This window comes from Gigantopelta aegis, chromosome 10 (assembly GCF_016097555.1).
Source record: "Gigantopelta aegis isolate Gae_Host chromosome 10, Gae_host_genome, whole genome shotgun sequence".
In the NCBI taxonomy this organism is placed as follows: domain Eukaryota; kingdom Metazoa; phylum Mollusca; class Gastropoda; order Neomphalida; family Peltospiridae; genus Gigantopelta; species Gigantopelta aegis.
The window spans coordinates 68,238,446-68,262,686 of record NC_054708.1 but is presented as its reverse complement, the minus strand read 5'-3'; the positions used below and the strand labels follow the sequence as shown (position 1 = coordinate 68,262,686).

Here is a 24,241-nt window from a genome sequence, read left to right as displayed (position 1 = left end):
GTGTGGACTGTGTCGAGTACAGTTTGGGGTTTAGTCAAGCTCCCCTTAAAAATATTTTTTTAAAATTAAATAAAATTCGCTTGGAAGAGGGAGAGTTTCGACCCACGACGCCCTCCCCCACCCTGCAAACTCGTCTAATCTTCAAAAATGCTATGGAATAATAATAGTATGGACACGGTGTTTTGTCGACATACAGTGTAAAACTACTGACGGGGGGGGGGGTCTCTCTCTTTTTTCGATTTTCATCTAATGGTTTCTGTGTTACTTTTTGTCATAATAAGACAACAAGGTTACATCGACTGTTCAAAAAACACTAACAAATGATACTTATACAAAAGAATTGTGAATTGTGTGGCTATGCAATAACTATTTAACATCAAACTCTCTACCAACAACATTTGATGTATTAATGTTGAATGCAATATTATTAATATAACATTAACGACGTGTATTTTGATGATGAAACCAATAAGCAAAATGTACAGTTAAAAGAACTAACATGTTTCTGACTAATAAATAAACAAAACAAAAAAAAAACCCAACAACTTACATACTAAATACAGATTGTTGTTTAGAATATCAATGTCTGTATATTCAATATGTTTCTGGTTGTTCTACTCTTAGTAGCGCAAACTGGATTTCGACTCCCAATAATTTCGTACGGTACACTTTAACGTCTTTAATTACATGTTAAATATATTTGTTTCCATTATATATCAGTGGCTCTATATGAAATGTGTTTGTGATCGACCTAATGTTTGTACTAGGATATACATGTATGTACTTCATTTTATTTCTTAATATATATTGTTTTGTACGTACCGTCCACCCGAGTCATAGTGCACCTTGAGTGTCCCCGATCTTCTGACAATAAAATAAAAAACGAAACTCTACTTCTTGCGAAAGTATTTTGCTTTGTCATCAGAAAACAAAAAACATCAGTATATTTGAATGAGGACATAAAGAACAATTAAATGTTTTTAAAAAATAAGCTTGGTTTCTAGACCTAGTGCCATTTCTGACAAAATCATTCTGTAACAAGGTTCCTGTAATTGCGAGAAGTTTGCTTTCATTCTAAATGATTTATCTACTACTTGCAAATGTCACGGCGTTACACATTTGGTGTCTTGTCTTTCGGCGTAACAGTCTATTATTGATTTTTAACCAGTCGAGGGTTGCCTGCCTTTGTTCGTTAGCGTACGGACGCGTGGCATACAGAAAGATGTATTAATTATTAAAACTGTGCTGTGATACGGCAACTTAAATAGACTTCTTGGCCATAAAAATGCCTTTTGATCCGATAAATCTGTTCCATACCAAGGGGGCCACGGCATCTCCACCGAAAAGCACTTGGCATTTTAAAAAGAACTGCGATATGGGTAAGTGTTAATTGTTGATTTTAAAAGTGATAAAACTTCCATCAGAATGTTAAATGAAGGTAGCAAAGATGAACATGTGTCGTGAAACTTGATAAACTCAAGTGGAATATTTATGAACTTCATAAGTTTGGATCTTTCAAAGTTTTGTTTGCATTATTCTGTAATGATTTTTTTTTCTTTGCTTTTTTTTTCTTTTTTCTTTTTTACTTTCTTTTGTTATAGCTTGATTTAATATCTGACACTTTTATTAATAATGATATTTTGTTAATACATTTGTTTCCTAGCTGTGACATAAGAAACATAAAATATCAGGGGTAATAAGGATTTAAAAGAAGAAACCAGATACTCCACGTATGGCCAATCCAATGCGAGATAAGATTATGTATGCACCATTAGACCTGGGAATAAAGAGCACGAACAATATAAACAATATATGAGTAATGCTTTGTAGAAAACTAAACTACTATTACTACTACTACTACTACTACTACTACTACTACTACTACTACTACTAACGGTACTACTACCACTACTACTACTACTCCTGCTGCTGCTACTACTACTACTACTACTACTACTACTACTACTACTACTACTACTGATACTGATACTACTACTATTACTACTACTACTACTAACGGTACTACTACTACTACTCCTGCTGCTGCTGCTGCTGCTGCTACTACTACTACTGATACTGATACTACTACTACTACTACTACTAACGGTACTACTACTACTACTACTACTACTACTCCTGCTGCTGCTGCTGCTACTACTACTACTGCTACTACTACTACTACTACTACTAATACTGATACTACTACTAATACTACTACCACCACTACTACTACCATCACCACTACTACTACTACTACTATTACTACCACCACTAGTAATACTACCACTACTACCACTAATAATACCACTACCACTACTACCACTAATAATACCACTACCACTACTACTAACCATATAATCATTACAAAACTAAAAACTGCTTTGATAGAAAACACATACACACACACACACAAGGATTGGGCACAAGTTATCCAACTTACGAAGACCTCTCCTAATTACAAACATTAAATGTTACAGTTAAATTGTACAATAATGGCGTCTGCAATTTTCAATAAATAAATAAAGGAAAGGAAACGTTTGTGAAAAACGATTGAATATACTGAAAGGACAAAAAAGAAACGATAAGAAATCGAAGTAATCGATGGTTTAACAGTATTCATTATGACTATTTTATCTTCTCTGAGCACAATTGGTAAGTAATAACAATATAACAGTAAAAAGTAACAACACATAAATAAATGGCTCCGCATCACGAGATAACGTTTTCTTAGTCAAAGCGTTGTGTCTGTTTAATGTATTCGTGAACGTGCTCAACTATTTGTTTATTGGTATACTCATTAAAAACTGCTTATTAAAGGGACATTCCTGAGTTTGCTGCAATATTTAAGATGGTATCGACTAACAGAGACATTTTTAACGATTGTAGTTACATATCAAATATATTTTTCTGCATAAAATATTAGTGGCTGCATATTAAACGTGTTTCTGAGCGTTCTAATATTAGTACTAGGTTAAATTTCATTTTATTTCCTAAAATATTATTTTTTCGTACGTGCGAAATTATTTGAAGATAAATCCAGTTTGGGCTTCTTACAAATATTAAGACGACCAAAAACACATTGAATATACAGACACTGAAATTCTAAACAGCAAAATATATTTAATATGTAAGTTTAATCGTAGAAATATTTTATTAGTCGGAAACATCTTACAATGCAGCAAACTCAGGAATGTCTCTTTAAAATAAAACAATTCTAAATCTTCCGGTTTGTTTAAGAGTCCTTGGGAGCGAGTGAAACATGAGTCTGTGACTTTGCAATGGTGAAATATCGTTTAAAAATAGACTAAAACTCGACTCCTTAACTGTTACTTATTTTTAAAATATGAGAAATGCATTTTGTGATATTAAAAACACCAAAAACACTTCGAATGTACGGAATGGATAATCTAAACAATAAAATCTAAGTAAAGTATGATTTCATTTATCAATAACGGCTCTAATAGTAAAAACAATATGCCTTAGTGTTTAAAAACTAGGGTGTGTTCCTTTAAGTATTAGTTTCTGAACAAATTACATGTACTATCAAAATTATTGGGTAAACCTCTTTTATTAAAGGAATGAAAGGAAACGCGTATATGTTTAAAGACATCTCATCTTAGCACGATTTAAAGTCGCACACTTTATAAAAACTGACACTAAGTTTAGTTAATCTACAAATCTATAATTATATATTTGGATAAAGTTACAACAGATTGAAACAAGAGTCTGTGACGTTGAACCAGGGAAATATGTTTTACGATAGCTTAAAACTCGACTCCACAATCGCTACTTCGCAGACGCACGTGCAGTTTTAAAATATGAAAAAATTAGTTTTATGATATTAAAAACACGGGGATGACCAGAAACACTTCGGACGTACGGAAATGAATAATCTAAACGATAAAATCTACGTAATATACGATTTCAGTTGTCAAAACCGGCTTTAACAGTACAAAATTGTCTTAGTGTTTGGTATCTAACAAGAGAGAAATATACTAATAGGAAAACCGTTGCCGTCACATTTGGCTACTTATTCCGCTGTTTTAGGGTACTATTGAAATACCGATAAAACAGCAATAATCTTAGATAGTCCCTGTGTCATAGGCAGGATGGTACATACCACGGACTTTGATGTACCAGTCGTAGCGCACTGGGAGAAAACCGAGTCCATCTATGGGAATCTATCCGGCGACCCATCGCATCTCAGACGTAAAGGTCTACCACTGAGCTCCATTTCGCCCAGATACCGGCATGTAGGCAACTGTTGGCGCAACCTAGGTTTTGTTTGTTTTGTTTAACGACACCAATAGAGCACATTGATTTATTAATCATCGGCTATTGGATGTCAAGCATGTGGTAATTCTGACATATAGTCTTAGAGAGAAAACCCGCTACATTTTCCCATTAGTAGCAAGGGATATTTTATATGCACCATCCCATAGACATGATAGCACATATCATGCCCTTTGATATACCAGTGGTGGTGCACTGACTGGAACGAGATATAGCCCAATGGGCCCACCGAGCGCTTTACGATTGGGCTACGTCCCGCCCCCGCATTTTCATTTCATTTCAACTTATTTTCGTGTTTATATCCAATTAAGGTTCAAGCACGCTGTCCTGGCACATACCTCAGCTATCTGGGCTGTCTGTCCAGGACAGTAGGTTAGTTGTTATTGTCAGTGGTTAGTGAGAGAGAAGATGGTGTAGTGGTCTTACACCTACTCATTGATTCGTTATAACTCGCTCTGGGTGGCAGCCGGTACCGGGCTGCAAACCCTGTATATCCGATGGCTTAACGAGGACATCACCGAGGTGGTCAATCATACCTGATCATTAGTAATAATAATCAATATGCAGGTATATAGAAGCTAAAGCGAGAACGTTTGTAACGGCAGGAACAGTATTCAGTCATAAATCAATAAATATTAGTAACCATGATTTCAACACATGTAAGCATTCCAATGATCATACACAATCTAATCGAGAACAATTTCATTTATGTGTGTGTGTGTGTGTGTGTGTGCAAAAATTTATATTTAGTCTGGTTATTTCGTCCCAGGTCAGGTCACTGGCCGAGTTTGAATCTGGTTAGAGTGGGGTTTTTGCATACAAAATAATAAAACGGTTGCGCAAAGTGGAAATATGTTAGAGAAGACAGAGTTAAGTCCCAAACTCGCCTCGCAATTTTTTTTTTTACTACTAAAAAGATGAATAAACTCGTCTTTTCGACATCGGTAAAAGGAAGGAAGGAAATGTTTTATCTAACGACGCACTCGACACATTTTATTTACGGTTATATGGCGTCGGACATATGGTTAAGGACCACACAGATATTGAGAGAGGAAACCCGCTGTCGCCACTTCATGGGCTACTCTTTTCGATTAGCAGAAAGGGATATTTTATATGCACCATCCCACAGACAGGATAACACATACCACGGCCGTTGATATACCAGTCGTGGTGCACTGGATGGAGCGAGAAATAGCCCGATGGGCCCACCGACGGGGGTCGATCCCAGACCGACCGCGCATCAAGGGAACGCTTTACCGCTAGGCTACGTCTCGCCCCCTCGGTATAAGGAAGATTTTTGTTTCCAATCAGCTTTAAGCTATGTCTTCACTTTCCTTTATAATATTTAAATGAAATATATCCTGTTGACGTCTGTCTAGCTTAGCGTTCATTTGATCGTTTGGTGTGGTCTTTTTAATGTAAAATCTAGTTATCTAGTATTTATAAACATCCTCTATCCTTTGTTAAGTACCTGGCTGATGTTCTTGATAAATATTCATAGTATGGTTAACCTAGTTTGCGTTATGTTGAATTGTCATGTAAAGAATGTTTAAAATATACCCAACAAAATTCATTAAGGACCTATGGCATCTCTCTCTCTCTCTCTCTCTCTCTCTCTCTCTCTCTCTCTCTCTCTCTCTCTCTCTCTCTCTCTCTCTCTCTCTCTCTCTCTCTCTCTCTCTCTGTCTCTCTCTGTATCTCTGTATATCTCTCTCTCTCTCTCTCTCTCTCTCTCTCTCTCTCTCTCTCTCTCTCTCTCTCTCTCTCTCTCTCTCTCTCTCTCTCTCTCTCTCTCTCTCTCTCTCTCTACTGACACTATATAACTGTAAAATAAAATGTGTTGAGTGCGTCGTTAAATAAAAACATTTCCTTCCTTATCTTTATATATGGTACAATATATTTCTGCGTTTTTAACTGGCCCCAAATTTACACAAGCAATGTTTAGAAGTCGTTTGTGATGAAAACTTGTTAGCGCTGTATAACACTAGGAAAAACTGGCTAAAACCTCAACTGGCCCATAGCGCATTGTGTCGAGTATACTAAACTCTATTTCACTTGATTGCTTAGAAATCGTAGTATGGCCGTACCTAATCCTTTTGCGTTGTCCAGCCGGATATTATTCTATATTTCTTCTTTATACTTAGTTTTCGTGCTTATATCAACTTAAGGTTCAAGCGCCCTGTCCTGCGCACACTACTCATCTGTCTGGCCTGTCTGTCCATAACAGTGGGTTAAATATTAGTGGTTAGTTTGTCAGTGGTTAGTGAGAGAGAAGTCAGTGTAGTGGTGTTACACATACTATGGGTGGGAGCCGGTACCGAGATGCGAACCCAGTTCCTACCAGCCTTATGTCCGATGGCTTAACCACGACACCACCGAGGCCGATTCTATATTACTGTGTTTTGATTCTTACTTTACTTACCCTTTGAAGACCAAAACTTTGCCAAATTGACCTTTAGTATCAATTCGGGACGAACAAAAACAACCACCTTATAAAATGTAATCAGACATCACAGGACGAATGCACGCATGTAGTCCCAACAAATGTCGCAATATTGATAAATGTCTTTTCAACGACACATGTCGTAATTTCATTTCCACAATAATTGTGCTAATCAACCGATGACAAATGTCACAAAAGTCTCAACCACAAATGTCGTAACGTTGATTGCCGCAAATATTACACCAACAAAGTTAACGTCGCAACCACAAATGTCATAATTAACTTTGACGATTATTCTCCCTTTTTTCTTCTTTTTTTTCTTTCTTTCTTTTTTTTTTTTTCTTTTTCTTTTTTTCTTTTTTTCTTTTTTTTTTGGGTGGGGGTGGGGTTGTCATTCTGGAGCGATACCCGTAGCTCAGATATACTGTCCCTTGCTGAGTCGGATCGCAGGGTCAATCCTCATTGTTAACCCCTATAGAATGTTTTATTATTAGCACCAAATTGGTGGTCTGAATCTGCAGTAACAAATCGATATTATACTGTAAAAATGCATTGTTGGATAAATTCACTCGCGTACCAATAGCACATGTACGATGTACGTGTGGACAAACCTGGTTTGTATTGTGGAACCTCTAAAAAGATACCTTTATCAAACATCCACTCATCTATAACGGGCATTTCAAAAAGCAATGTATTTTAATCTATATACAAAGACCACAACGTTACAAAGGTAACATTTTGTAGGGTTTTTTTGTTTTTTGTTTTTCTTTTGGGGGAGGCAGTTATATACAGATTTTACTGACTGTATACAGTATCGTACGAATGTAATGTGCACACATGTTGAATTTGTCGCTAGACCGGTGTTTACCCTTAATAGTAAATTAATGTGGTTTGATAAAACACGGTGGTACCAATCAAATTGTCAACTAGATTCTTCCCTCTTAACACGTCTCTGTATAAAGACCACACCTTTTGATGAACCCTAACATTTGAAACCATTAATGATTTTAGCATTTTGACATTCAAAAAAAGAAGAAGTTGGTTTAACGTGCACATTCAGAGCAAGCAGTTTTAGCGCACGCCTGCCATGGGCACATGATTGACACCAGTGCAAAAGTGTAGCTTATGTAAGTGTGGAGAGGACAGCGATTATCTTTCTTAGTCCCGTAGACCAATATTAGCAGTCCCCATATGTTTTACAGCCGATAGTTTGTGATTAAAGGGAGCGTTGAGACGTCATTAAACCAGCATTGCTCTTTCTTTCAGTGACGTTGGTGCGGTGTGCAATCCTCATATGTGCATGTCTGAGTGCTCTGGTGGGACCCCGCGTGTGTCACGCGCAGTGGGCACAAACTAATGGATGGGGAGGAGCAGGTGTGGGACATGGCAAACGGGCGTTTGCTAAGATGAGTACCTGCAAGCCAAATCCCAGCGTAATACAGCTCATTTCTCTCCTATCGAAGGTTTGTTCATTGCTTGATCCACTCACATAAATAACACACAAATATAGCCGGTTTTATTTGATCCAATCTGTATGGAGCTCGTAAAAGACGAAGAAGCATTCACCAAACTGATGATGGTTTTGCAAACCCAGTTAAATATCTAGCTAGGTAGGCTTACATTTTCAGGAAGGTGAAAAAGAATCGTTGATGAATTCGGGGTGGAGGGTGGAGGGGTAGGAGGTGGGGACGTCAAAACTAGTCTTATTTTTATTTAGATATTTGGTGAGGGGAGCATGACTAGAATATATACATAATAAATGAACACACACACACATACACACACACAGACGCACACACACGCACACATACACACGCACACACCCATACACGCAAACACACGCACACGCACGCACACATACACACAGACACACACACATATATTACACACCCACACACACATACACTCACACACATACACACACACACACACAGACACATATTACACACACACACACATATATATTACACACACACACACATATATTACACACACACACACACAAACACATACACACACATATATATATATTACACACACAGACAGAGAGAGAGAGAGAGAGAGAGACAGACAGAGAGACAGAGACATACAGAGAGATATATATACATATACCACACACACACAAACACCACACACACACACACAAGCACCACACACACATACACCACACACACACACACACACAACAACACATATATTACACACACACACACACACACACACACACACATATTACACACACATATATATTACACACACACACACGCACACATATATATATATAGTACACACACACAAACACATATATATTACACACACACACACACACACACACACACACACACAGAGAGAGGGAGAGAGAGAGACAGAGACAGAGACAGAGACATACACACAGAGAGAGAGCGAGAGAGACAGACAGACAGTACACACACATACACATATACACACATACATACATACACACACACACACACACACACACACACAAATATATATATATATATATATATATATATATATATATATACCACACACACACCACACACACACACACACAAACACACACACACAAACACCACACACACACACACACAAACACATACACACATGCGCACACATACTATTAAGCCAAGTGTCTTACTACGGTGAAGTAAATACGTTTAACACAATGTCATATATACTGATGGAAACAAATACGGAATCACACCAGTACCAGGAGGAAAGAGTGGCTGCAACATAAAACCCTCATCTGGCCTGTCAGGACGTTCACCGGCTTAGTGGTATTCAGTTTTACTTTACTGGCATTCAATCCGACATTACTGACATCCAATCCGACATTACTGACATTCAATCCCACATTACTAACATCCAATCCCACATTACTGACATCCAATCCCACATTACTGACATTCAATCCCACACTATTGACATGCAATGCCCTATTACTGATATTCAATCCCACATTACTGACATTCAGTCCCACAATACTGACATTCGGACCCACATTACTGACATTCAATCTCACTGTCACGGGGATCCTATAATACCCGTAACTGAATGAAACACGATTGTCCAAATATCTCTCCTAACTGTATATCTATTAGATCTCTCTGTAACAGGCAGTTATACCCGCTGGCTCGTCTACGTATGATCAGAGATAAGATCTTATATAAAGTATATATTATTATAGCACGTTTAGTTCACTAGAAAACACAACAAAAACACAATACACTTTGGAATCTGTATTAACCTACGCTGACAAATGTACTGCCGCAGTAGTTAATTAACAACAACAAATAATAACAACCCAGAACTGATCACTTAATTAGTTAATCTCTAGGTGTCTAGTTTACACAATATGCTAATCACTTCACCGTGACACAACACCCACACGTGTGATAATTGAGAAACGCTAACACACACACGTGTGATAATTGAGAAACGCTGCCAGGAGAACTTAATTAATAAAGGAATTACAACTCTATTCCTAACTGGTTAATTTTTAATTAACCCTTACTACTCGTTCACTAACGTGTGATAATTGAGAAACGCTGCCAGGGGAACTTAATAAATAAAGGAATTACAACTCTATTCCTAACTGGTTAATTTTTAATTAACCCTTAACTACTCATTCAGTAACCTTGTAACACAGAATTAATACTGGTACCTATCACAATAAAGACAATAACCTACAGTTTACCTAGGTCTTCTAGGATGACTGGTTAAGCTTTTTATATATATAGAACAGTGAGCCTACAGTATTACTGCGTCAGATGACCGTCAGCACCGTCTAAATAATATTGGTATAATACAGTATTAAAATATTTAAAGTCACATCAATCACATCAAGGTTATACACAGAGCAGAACATATATAATTACCAGTCCGGACGGACTAACGTTCTCCCTGGACGTCTTCCAATATGTTTCTCCCCGATATCTCTAAAACCCTAGCTATTATTAAAACTGTCAGAGACAGCGAATATCGCCTGGGGGCACAACGCGGTACCTCACCTATCATCTGATATTTCCACCTCTCCCAGAGTCGGTATATTTTCTTAGATGACCAGACATTCTGTCGCCAGTCGCCAAATCACGGTCGTCGAAACCGCACTCGCAGAGGTATTACGTAACTACTGGCCACATGGCCTCCACAACTGGACTAAGTGCATATTGGGATGCACGGTCGCGCGAAGGGAGTACGTAACAAGGTGCCCACCTGGGCTAAGTGCATATTGGAACTGCGCACGGCCCTCTAAAACAATTAATATCGCCACAGGCGAAAAGAAATTAAGAGCATGTACCGTCACACTCACATTACTGACATTCAATCCCACATTACTGGTATTCAACCCCACATTACTGACATTCAATCCCACATTACTGACATTCAGTCTCACATTACTGACATTCAATTCCACATTACTGACATTCAATCTCGTATTACTGACATTCAAACCCACATTACTGGCATTCAATCCCACGTCATTGACATTCAATCCCACATTACTGACATTCAGTCCCATATCACTGACATTCAATCCAACATTACTGACATTCAATCTATCATTACTGACATTCAATCCCACATCACTGACATTTAGTCCCACATTACTGACATTCAATCTTTCATTACTGACATTCAATCCCACATCACTGTCTTTCAGTCCCACATTATTGACATTGAATTTCTCATTACTGACATTCAGTCCCACATCACTGACATTCAATCTCACATTACTGACATTCAATCCCACATTACTGACATTCAACCTCACATTACATCTTTGTACTTTATGAGACATTACGAGGCTAATAGTAACTGAAATGTGTCGAGGTGTAGTGTAAAAACAAGAACAAAGTATTTTCTCTCCGTTCCAATGAAGTTGTCATATTAATTGGAAGAACGGAAATGTTTTATTTAACGACGCACTGAACACATTTTATTTACGGTTATATGGCGTCAGACACATGACTAAGGACCACACAGATATAGAGAGGAAACCCGTTGTCCCCACTTCAAGGGCTATTCTTTTCGATTTGCAGCAAGGGATCTTTTATATGCATCATCCCACAGACAGGATAGTACAAACCACGACCTTTGTTACACCAGTTGTGGAGCACTGGCTGGAACAATAAATGGCCCTATGGGGTCACTGACAGGGATCGATCCTAAACCGACCGCGCATCAAGCGAGCGTTTTACCACTGGGCAATGTCCCGCCCCCTCATTTTAATTGAGTTGTGCTATGATGATAAGCGTCTGTGTGGCAATGATTAAACTAAGAGCATTTGTCCCATACGTAACATTAAGCCGATCGTACTAAAGACCTCGTCAGTGCATTTAAACTTAGTGGTGTTTTGTAACAGAATCAATATCCTTTTAAAAACCTGCGTTCGTTTCATTCATACTGGTATTTGGGGAATAGATACTTTATGTTTTAACTAGTAAAATGCATTTTGGGAAATCGTGATGTCCATAAAATGTGTAATGCGTGCTATTTGCTTGAACGCCTCGCGATTTTTATTTTAAAGCATACATCTACGGGAGTGGTCAAGTGAAGTACATTAATATGAAATTTAGCATGCAGCGTTGGCTTATAAATACGAGATTCCACACACACACACACACACATGCACACGCACAAACAAACACACACACACACACACACACACACACACAGGCGCATGCACACACAGGCGCATGCACACAGGTACACACACACACACACACACACATATACATACACACACATATACACACTAACGCTAACATATGTTATTGAATGTTAAAGGTCCTATGTCAAAGTTGAAACAACAATATTTTGTTATTTTCACATTTATTTGTTATAAATAAGTATAAATTAATCGATCCGACGCATAATCTTTCCATAATTAACTCAAAGATAATAATGTTTAAGTCTGGTACATGACGACAAGAGGGGTTTTCCGAATAAGTTGTGGTCAAATATAGCATGGTCACTGTCTTTGTTTCTTGGGGGAAAATTTAGTGTTTACAATGCGTACGCATAAACTAGTGATGTCACTAATGCGTGTGTCACACTCAAGATGTCCCCCTAAAATAAAAACAAATTCTACTAGTAAATGGAATTATTTCGTTGTAATTTTTATAGGCATATAGCTGAAAGTATAAACTTTATATTTCAAAGCAAACATTAATAAATATTTTTGGCGGGTACCGCCATTATTGCATCTTTGATGTAGCACCTTTAACATAGTATTTATGGCATGGTTTAGAGTATATGAATCCATCATATATGCGGTCAGCTGGGCTATAAATCGTGCACCCAACTGCAAGGTGGTATAAATGACGAGGCTTGCCATGCCGAGTCTCAGGGTCGAAATGTCCACCACCGAGTGCTTATGGTGGATTTTCTTTTCTTCTTCTTCTGTTTCTCCCTCATTCTCTCATTCATTCGGTGAATAAATATATTTTACACGCACAAGCATGGCTAAAATAGCTTTTTATTTGACCATTTTATCATAAATAAAATACACTTTTATATTTACCGTTAAGTGAACACTAGTATTTTCCTAAAATTCTTTTCATTGTTTTCTTTTCTTTCATAAAATATTCTTACTGTAGCTTTATTTTATTTAAGTCGATGTCCTAGAAATAATAGTCTTTCGTACTAGACATATATCTGTAATTACCTGTATACGTTGCTACTGGTGTGTGTGTGTGTGTGTGTGTGTGTGTGTGTGTGTATATATATATATATATATATATATATATATATATATATATATATATATATATATATATATATATATATATATATTATATGCCTTATATGGTAGTTACCGGCCTCGGTGGCGTCGTGGTAGGCCATCGGTCTACAGGCTGGTAGGTACTGGGTTCGGATCCCAGTCGAGGCATGGGATTTTTAATCCAGATACCGACTCCAAACCCTGAGTGAGTGCTCCGCAAGGCTCAATAGGTAGGTGTAAACCACTTGCACCGACCAGTGATCCATAACTGGTTCAACAAAGGCCATGGTTTGTGCTATCTTGCCTGTGGGAAGCGCAAATAAAAGATCCCTTGCTGCTAATCGGAAGAGTAGCCCATGTAGTGGCGACAGCGGGTTTCCTCTCAAAATCTATGTGGTCCTTAACCATATGTCTGACGCCATATAACCGTAAATAAAATGTGCTGAGTGCGTCGTTAAATAAAACATTTCTTTCTTTCTTTGCATGGTAGTGATTTAGAACCCCAATCTTAACACAACGTATATTTTTTCTGGGACAATAAAATATTTAATCATGAAATTTAGTAAAAAGTGTATTTCTGTCTTAATTATGTTTGGACAATTTTTAAATTATGTGAGCTTGTTTTAAATTGTGTAATTACAGAACGGTTATAAGATAAAAACCCATCATTTTATACAGCTGTTAATACATTGTAAATAGTGATAAATGGGGCAGCCGAAGTATTCCCATTCAGGTATGGGACCACTTGACAGGGCCGCGTTCATTGCTTGCTGTCAGTAACTGTCAAAGGCGCAAACCCTAGTTTCGGCCTGTGAAAAATGGACGTCAGGTTTGGTTAATCTACAAGCCTGTAACACATTTGGATACAGTTTCAATAAGAAACAAGAGTTTGTGGCATTGGAATGGGCAAATATACTTTTCAGGGGTACGTGTGTTTTTAAAACTATGAAAACTGCATTTCGTAATACATGTATTAGAAACGCTAAGGAAGGAAAATTAACGACGCATTCAACACATATTATGTACATCGGACATATGGTTAAGAACCACACAGATATTGAGAAAGGAAACCAGCTGTCGCCACTTCATGGGCTACTCTTTTCGATTAGCAGCAAGGGATCTTTTATATGCATTATCCAACAGACAGGATAGCACATACCACGACCTTTCACATATCAGTCTTGGTGCACTGGCTGGAACGAGAAATAGACCAATGGGCCCACAGACAGGGATCGATCCCACACCGACCGCGCATCAAGCGAGCGCTTTACTACTGGGCTATGCCCCGCCCCTTAAAAACACTAAGATGATGAGAAAAACTTTCAATGTACGGAAGCCCAAGTAATATCTGATTTCATTACCACAGTCCCGCTGTCCTGAGTTCGCTGCCGTTGTAAGATGTGTTTGACTAATACAATCAATGAACGATTACAATTACATACCAAATATAGTTTCTTGTTTAGAATATCAGTGTTCGTATATTGGGGATGTTTGTGACCTTGTGACCATATGTTTGATAGATAAATGCATCTGGGTGAGCAAAATTTTGCCAAATTATCTGGAAAAAAAAGCAAAACCCAGTTATTTACCAACAAAACATCAATTATTACTTTAAATGTTTTCGTCAAATTAAAATAAAATTCGCCAATTATTCCTAAAATTTGTAATTGGCTGGCACTGAGACTCGGCGTATATGTGCTCACCACTGACCGTGACCTTTGTTTTGTTTTACCCACACCACTAGAGCATATAGATATATTACTCATCGGCTATTGGATGTCAAACATTTGGTCATTACCAGAAGAAACCTGCTACATTGTTCCATTAGAAACAAGGATCTTTTATATGCACTTTCCCAAACACAGAACATCACATACCACGGTCTTGTGATATGTCAGTTGCAGGGCACTGGATGGGATGAGGAAAAAACACAATGAGCCAACTGAGGTGTTTCGATCTTAAGACTCGAGAACTTCAGGCGAACGCTCTACCAACTGTGCTAGACCACGAAGGATACAGACAAATCGTAACAGTAATAAATAGTATTTATTTTTCTCAGTGAAAACGTATTTCTTTTAATCGTACTTGCGTGTATATTCGTAAGTATATTTCTAAAGTATTGGTACATGATCAGAAATGGCGATTAAGTACCTATTGCGTGCTTGATATGAATTAGTTGATCATCGGTAGTGATATGTTGTTAATATCACTTGTTTATTCTGCTGTTAATAATCTTAAACATGACTTTAAACGTTTTATTTTGTCTGGGATATTATCTTTGCATTTGAAAACAACTGAAATGGTCATGCTCTTCGGTACAGTTAGGTTTTCCTCTGGGGCGCTAAATTACATTTACGTCGACTTTTTAAAAACTGCATTATCGTCTATGATTCAGTTAAAGTTTAAATCAGTCAAATGATCATCTGGAACTTCTTCTTCTTCTGGGGGGGGGGGTTGAGGGGGATGGTGGGTCTTGTTTTTGTGTTGTGGGTTATTGTTGTTTTGGGTGGTCTTCCTTTTCTTTTCTTTTTTGTTGTTTCGTTTCTTTTCGTTTTTTTGTTTGTTTTGTTATGTTAAGCTGCCTGCTGACCTCTCTTTTTTGTTAATGGTTGGGTTTGGTTTATTTGTATTTGTTTGTTTGTTTGGGGTTTGTTGTTGTTGGGGGGGGGGGGGGGGTTGGGTTTTTTGTTGGTTGTGGGGCTTGTTGTTTGTTTTGGTGTTGTTAACGGTTTTTAGTTTTGTTTTTGTTTGTTTGGGTTTATTTTTAGGGGGGCATTGTTTGTGTTTCTGTTACTAATATTTTACTTTTAATTATTGTCAATGTTATTTCTTTTTCTGGGGGTTTTGTTTTGTGGTTTTCGTTTGTGTCTGTTTTTTGTTGTGTGGCTGCTATGTGCCTGGCTTCTATAATGTATCGTAAACAGGATATATATTGCACAGCAATGTACTATGAGTAGATCTATTTTTGTAAAATTATTTTAGAGTTAGTGAAATAAATTGGAAGGCTGTCGTTGCAAACGACGTTTAAGCAGTGTTGTGGGGGTGGATTTTAGCAAGTATGCTTAACACAAATCAAATTACCGAAAATTCAATATAAGCTGATTTCCTTCGGGTGTTGCTCGTGGGACAATTTAAATTTCATTAATGCTTTATTTTAGAGCTCAACTTGTAGTGAATGTGTTTAAGTAGATTTACTTGGACAAATTATTTGACGTGTATTCTCCTTGGTTTGGTTATTTCACTTACGATGGTTTCCCGTTTTAAAGGCGCGATAATTAAGCCCGAGAGTATTGTATTATATTATGTCCCATGTATGAAGGAATTAAGAACGTCGCTTATTGTTTATAATGACTGTTCCTCGGCCACTAGAGAGATCTACACCCTTGACTTTGACACTTCCTGTAACAAAGGTTTAGCACCACTGCTCAAAACATGTTGATCGTATTACGCTAATCGTATATATATATATATATATATATATATATATATATATATATATATATATATATATATATATATACACACACACACACACACACACACACACACACACACACACACACACACACACATATATATATATATATATATATATATATATACATACATACATACATACATACACACACACACACACACACACACATACATATATATATAATATATATATATATATATATATATATATATATATATATATATATATATACATACATACATACATACATACATACATACATACATACACACACACACATACCTCAATAGTAAGAAGTAGCAGGCTACAACAGTGATGATAGCAGGGGGTAAAGCAGGGGGTCTGGGGCCCTCCCCTAGAAACATTTGCAAAATCGAACCTCTGAGATGCATTCTCATGGCCTCTAATCGCGTTTCAAGACAAATAAACAACTATTTTGGCACCTTGTTTGGATCCCTTTTGTAGGAGACTTTATTAAAGAAGAGAAAGAACTTTTTTTTTACCATCAACGAAAAGTAGGCGGCGGCAAAAGCTGTTTCAGGCGGCGATTTGCCGCCGGAGACCGGGTACTTTTGAGGGCTCTGGGTTCGAGTCCCAGCAACGGCATGGGACAATTTGTGAGGCCAGAAAGCATTTAATTATCCCCTGCGCCAGTGCGTTAATATCTATGTATGTAACAGTCAACCTCGACATACATACAATATATAGATATTCATACATCAATACATACTAGCCAGTGCCAGGTCTGCCCACTGTGTCATGGACGTAAGCGGGATCAACCGCGTGGATTGTAAGCCCAATGCATGTAGTTAAGTTAAACAGCATCCTTTTTATGGATGTCTGGATAGCTCAGAACGCATCGTGGTTAGTCAGCAATTCGCGGGCGATTCGATGCCATAGTTTCGTGTCCCAGCAACGGCATGGGACAATTTGTGGGTCGAGAAAGGATTTAATTATCCCCTGCGCCAGTGCGTTAATATCTATGTATGTAACAGTCAATCTCGACATACATACAATATATAGATATTCATACATCAATACATACATATGTACATGCATTAATAAATAATCTTAAAATTTCCAGTATATCTACATTACTTTGTACAACTAATGTCCACATTGTGTTTGACATCTTAGACATAACTGAACAGTGTTCAAGCTCTCGAACTGTGACGGTCTGTCTATGTAGATAATCGCTCTATCAAGATACTTAATTATACTTATTAAGCAAAAATATCCGTTGTGACGGTGATGACTCACAGTGACGTAGATGACACATCGTGACGTTTGTGACATTTGTAGACATATGAGTCTTAGTACTCGTGGGAAAAGTAATAAGACAAGTGTTAAGTTTCATCTTTTAATAAACTAACATCACCAGTGTTCGAGATCTTTACCAGTACTGACGGAATGTAGTGGACCCTAATCTTGATCAGTATTAGACAAGTCAAGTCTTGAAAACAGAAGAAACTCGAAACTCATTCTTAAAGGTCCTGTGTCAAAGTTGAAACATTTTGTTATTTTCACATTTATATGTAATAAATAACTAGAAGGTAATCGACCCCATGCATAATCTTTCCATAATTTACTCAATAATAATATTTTTTACAAAAAGTCTTGTACTGGCCGACAAGAGGGTTCTCCCGAATAATGTATAGCTAAATATAGCATGGTCACCATCTTTGTTTCTTTGTCAGTTGCCTGCAAAAGATTATAGAAAACATTTACGCATAAAACAGTGACGTCACTAGTTAATGCGTGTGACAGATTCCAGATTCCCCACTAAAATATTTCCCCCCTACTAGTAAACGGATTTGGTTGTAATTTTGTTATAGGCATATAGCTGAAGGTATAAACTTTATGTTTCAAAGCAAAAATTAATAAATGTTTTTGGCGTCAACCTCAATTATTGCAACTTTGATATGGCACCTTTAATACTAAACAAAATCTTAGAAAACAAAGTCGATTCACATGACTTTTACCTAGGTAACCGATTGTTCGGTTACGTGACACGGATTATATTAGCAGAACCTATTCATTTAAATTAAATTTACATTGAACTTACATTTTAATGACAGTATTTCCAGCTGATACTATTAGTTTACTATTGTATAGCCTTTCATTAAATAATAGTTTGATACTTGGTAAGTGAGTTTACCACGTAAGCAATTTTCGGTGACTGTGAATTTAAATTTGCGTAATTTGCGTAACCTATATGCGAATAGTGTTCTAGCAAACGTTTACCTCTTGGAAAGTTAGCTTTGTTTGAGCAAGAATGTATAAGCAAAAATCTTACAGTAACATAGAGGCACATGGATAGCCTGATAGATGTATTAATATATCTCTCTCTCTCTCTCTCTCTCTCTCTCTCTCTCTCTCTCTCTCTCTCTCTCTCTCTCTCTCTCTCTCTCTCTCTCTCTCTCTATATATATATATATATATATATCTGTATATTTGGTATTTCTTGAAATCAAATACCTGGCTACAATCTAACTGTAGACCCTTGGACCGTCAACAAAGTCTGTTCTAATTGCTAATGACATCACTTTCCAATGACGTCGTTAGCTTTCCGGGTGTTATTTTGATCCCGGAAAAAGAATAATTAACCAATCACAATACAGAACACACTCGTCATCACTGATATCAGTTTTACAATATGTTGTAACTGACCAGTCTTTACCCCTTAAAGAAGAGTGTGTGTGTGTGTGTGTGTGTGTGTGTGCGCGTGTGCGTGCGTGTGTGTGTGTATCTGTGTGTGTGTGTGTGTGTGTGTGTGTGTGTGTGTGTCAGGTTATATCGCTCATTCAACCTTGAAATTGTTGAAGGGAGCACTTGAAAATTCCTAGCTACCCGTGTTGCGAAATTCCACCAATCAGCATTCCTAATGGTCGATTTCTCGCTCCAGCCAGTGCACCACGACGGGTACACCAAAGGCCGTGGTATGTGCTATCCTGTTTATGGGATGGTGCATATAAAAGATGCCTTGCTGCTATTCGAAAAGAGTAGCCCATGAAGTGGCAACAGCGGGTTTCCTCCCTCAATATCTGTGTGGTCCTTAACCATATGTCCGACGCCAAATAACCGTAAATAAAATGTGTTGAGTGCATCGTTAAATAAAACATTTCCTTTCCTTTTCCTAATGGTCGCTCCCTCTGATCATTGCCGAGTCGTGGCATTGTTTCACACTCACTTATCCAGCAATCAATCTGTGCCTTTTATGCGTCCAACATATGCGGTTTGCACGTGCAAAGTATTGTGAACATACTGCACACATTTTAAGTATTACACTAAATGTTTAGTTTTCATATTTTGTGTTAATTGCATGAAATGATCCTCGTCGTAAAGTCAGAAACTCACGCTGACGTGCAACAATACACCTTAGCATGTTATAGTAATACATTTATAGATATGCATTAGATAGTTTTGTTAGTGTCACATTAAAACCAAATTGCGTTTTCAAAGTGTGTCAGTATATATAATATAATATTTGCGTGTCTAGTAATATAAGCCAAAGTCCAGTTTAAGTATATCAGCCAGTTCCCCAAACACCCCATCCCCCTGGGGATGTCGGACTGGGAAGTAGAAAATCCTATTTTGGGTAGTACCGGTAAGCCGAATAATAAATGTCCTGGGAAGCAGAAGAGTCCAATTGATTTACATGTCATTCATGCACTGGCTGAACCGTGTTGTCTTTACCAACGAGAGGGCGGGACGTAGCACAGTGGTAAAGCGTTCGCTTGATGCGCGGTCGGTCTGGGATCGATCCCCGTCAGTGGGCCCAATGGGCTAGTTCTCGCTATAGCCAGTGCACCACGACTGGTATATCAAATGCCGTGGTATGTGTTATCCTGTCTGTGGGATGATGCATATAAAAATCCCTTGCTGTTAATCGAAAAGAGTAGCCCATGAAGTGGCGACAGCGGGTTTCCTCTCTCAATATCTGTGTGGTCCTTAACCATATGTCCGACGCCATATAACCGTAAATAAAATGTGTTGAGTGTGTTTGTTTGTTTGTTTGTTGTTACCGGCCTCGGTGGCGCAGTGGTTAAGTCATCGGACTACATGCTGGTAGCTACAGGGTTCGCAGCCAGGTACCGGCTCGAGCCCAGAGCGGGTTCTAAAGGGCTCAATGGGTAGGTGTACACCCTCTTCTCTCTCACTAACTAACTAACAACTAACCCACTGTCCTGGACAGACATCCAGATAGTTGAGGTACCCAGGACAGCGTGCTTGGATTTTAATTGGATAAAAGCACGAAAATAAGTTGAAATGAATGTTGTTTTCAAAAATTATATTCGGGGTATCATTTGTGCTTGTGCATGTTTTATTTTCTTTAGTTCATTTACCATATAATGTTCTGTAGCTGTTATGGAACAAATGTCCTATTCTATATAACTAAAAGTAAACATATGGCTTGTGCCCCAACTAGAGGATATGACCCCTTCAGTAAACATTGTGCCCCACCCCAACTCCAGATGTTCCTACGAGCCATATGGGAAGGGGAGCGTTCGGATGTCATTTCCACAAACATGTCAGAGATGTGGCAAAAATCAAGAAACGTTTGCCACACACACCCAACCCCCCCCCCCCCCCACACACACACACACATTTTCAAATCTTATTATTTAGCTTTAATTCTGACAAGTTAAGGGCGTTTTATGGGATCTAATTTTAAAAACTGTACGAGGGAGGGTCCAAGCGCATCCACCCACGCGATCCGCAGTTACCACATGGCCGACCGCCTGGACATATACCTCCCACGCCCCCAACGTTCTGGCAACTGCCTACGTCAATGCCAAATATTACGTTTAGACACTGTTCACACTGTTAGTGTTGGTGAAAACGTGTGTGAGAAAAGTAGCAGATCGTGTTTTACCATATCACACCCGACACTACACCCAGTCACTTGTCGTGTAGGAGGCATATAAATCTGAAAGTGTTAAGCGCCGCGGCCCGCTGTTGAGGGACCTATCAATAATTGAAACGAGCCGCAATGAACTTCGTCTAATTACACTAATCGTGTTAGCGAATGCTAGACATTTTATCAGTGCGACATTTTTGGGAAATGTAATCTTCTTATGGGTGAAGGTGTAGCCTAAGTCTACATCAACTTCGACGTCATTGTCCTTTATGATTTTCGCTAAGCAGATTATTTTCGTTTTTATTTTAATTTTTATTTAATTTAATACAGCGGACGGTAAAATCAGACAGAGAGAGAGAGCAGTGGCGGATCCAGAAATTCCACTTAGAGGGGCCCCAGTGACATGAGGTGGAATGCTAAGGAAACTTTGGGGAAGTTTGGAGGGGGGATCGTACAAATATGAAAATTAATACATAATAAAATTATAACTCGCAAAATGTAGCCCCCCCCCCCCCCCCCCCCCCCACCTCGATCCGCCTCTGGATAGAAAAATGGTAAAGTCGTTTACGAGCTTCCATTTCGTATCATATATATGTCCCGAGTGAAGAGAATGAAAATTATTTCACGAGGGACATAAACATGAAACGAAAAGGTAGCGAGTTAAATATCCTATTTATTACCCATAATCGATGTTAATGTATATCAGTCGCCTCTTATGGTTGACGTTCCTGTAAGGTTGTAGTACGCCAATCGATGACGTCACGAAGTGTAACGTCCCACTTGGCATTCTAATGGGACGTATCACCTTGATATGTACCAGGATATTTTTAACCCTATGGGTAATAATGTTCTGTCTGTGTGAAAGTGCATAGACATATAAAACTAGTTTGCTGATAATGGTTTTTGATCCTGTCCAAGACGGAGGAGTCGGTGAAAGTCGACACCTGCGCCAATGCCAGGCGTGTGCTACAACAGCTTGTTCTGAATTTGCACGTTAAAACCTATGACCTGACCTGATGGGAAACTGTAGCCGGTGTTCTCTAGAAACTAGAATCATGTCTGACATCGAGTAGCCTACTACTGTATTTGACGCCTATACTCCATGACCAGTTTAAAGCATGTTCTTGTTTGTTTTTCAGCTCGAAACTCAGAGGGTGCGCCTGTGCGAGATGGATATCTTGAACAAGTACAGGATCAGGTGACAAAGGGATTCGTGGAGTCGCCGCAGACTTGGCAGAGACAACCAGGACTGGGGGGCCTCCAGGGAAACACAGCGGCCTAAGGGACACAACTGACAGTGAACCGATCTCCACCTCGCACCAAGAAACGTCCATTCTGATTAGTCAATGCTATGAAGTCCCGTAGAAAGAGTTTTTCGGGGCCATTTTCTGTGAAAATCGTATATAAAAAAGACACTTGGTGGTCAATTTAAGTTTTAAAATATTTAATAATATCCTTCAATAAAATCTAATTATGATATTTTAAAACATTTTTTGTGTAATATTTTGGTGGGAATTAATTAAAAACTGGGTTTTGTTTTACATTATTGTGTACTTTGTTTTGACATTTTGTTTATTAATGGACTTATTTATATTATGTAACTGATTAACGACTAGGAATTAATCATGAAGCACCAGAATGTGTCTATATATTCGCAAAACAAAGTTTCTATTTCATATAACAGTGCCTTGAATTGGCGCCATTTCGTTAGATGCAAACAGCACTGCATTCGTCAAGCCTGTAGCTTGCTTCTTTGATAAGCAAACACTGCATGCCGTCTCTTGTTCTGTTACCTAGCATGTGACAGTATAGGGAACGTTGGCGTGTGAGGGACAACGTGTTATTATAACAACTTATATTTGTGCTGTAATTTGGTGTAGTATAAAATACATTTAAATCTTGCATATACGTAATAGTCTGTGGGGTTATTCACGTTCCTTTTCTCTTTCGTCGAATGATAACTATACTAATTATTGTGACAAGTGGTGTCACAGTGTCATTACAAAGAACATAATATACTAGTCACAAAAAGTTAAGGGCCAATATCAAATTTCATCTTACATTTTACAAACATTAAACACAAATTCAGGGGTGGTGTTTGGTAATAAAAAGAAGTTTACAGATGTGGTAGGTAAAAGCATTGCAGATTGCATTCTACGCACAGCTTGTTTCGTTGCCGGTAGAAAGAGTGTGGCAAATGTATTAAAAAATCAAAAATCGTTTGGCTTTTTAATTTCTTTTTCTTTTTCTCAAGCAGGGCACCTACCTGAAAAAACCCCACACAAAAACTTCTTTTATATGTTTACACGTTTCAGATCTGATTTGGGTTGAGAGGGTATGCATGTACATGTGTGTGTGTGTGTGTGTGTGTGTGTGTATATATACTACTCAAAAGAATTTAAGGGTCAAAAATGTATAACCAAATAAGTTTCAGAG

At 38.1% G+C, this 24,241-nt stretch overlaps 1 protein-coding gene across 1 annotated transcript; it reads left to right on the top strand.

Moving 5' to 3' along the window:
• The first annotated feature begins 1,232 nt into the window (after window positions 1-1,232).
• On the top strand, window positions 1,233-23,292 carry LOC121384490. The gene is made up of 3 exons (XM_041514898.1): window positions 1,233-1,379; window positions 8,003-8,199; window positions 22,945-23,292. Exons 1-3 carry the CDS (start codon window positions 1,286-1,288, stop codon window positions 23,005-23,007), a joined length of 354 nt encoding a protein of 117 aa, XP_041370832.1. The 5' UTR covers window positions 1,233-1,285; the 3' UTR covers window positions 23,008-23,292.
• Window positions 23,293-24,241: the final 949 nt, after the last annotated feature.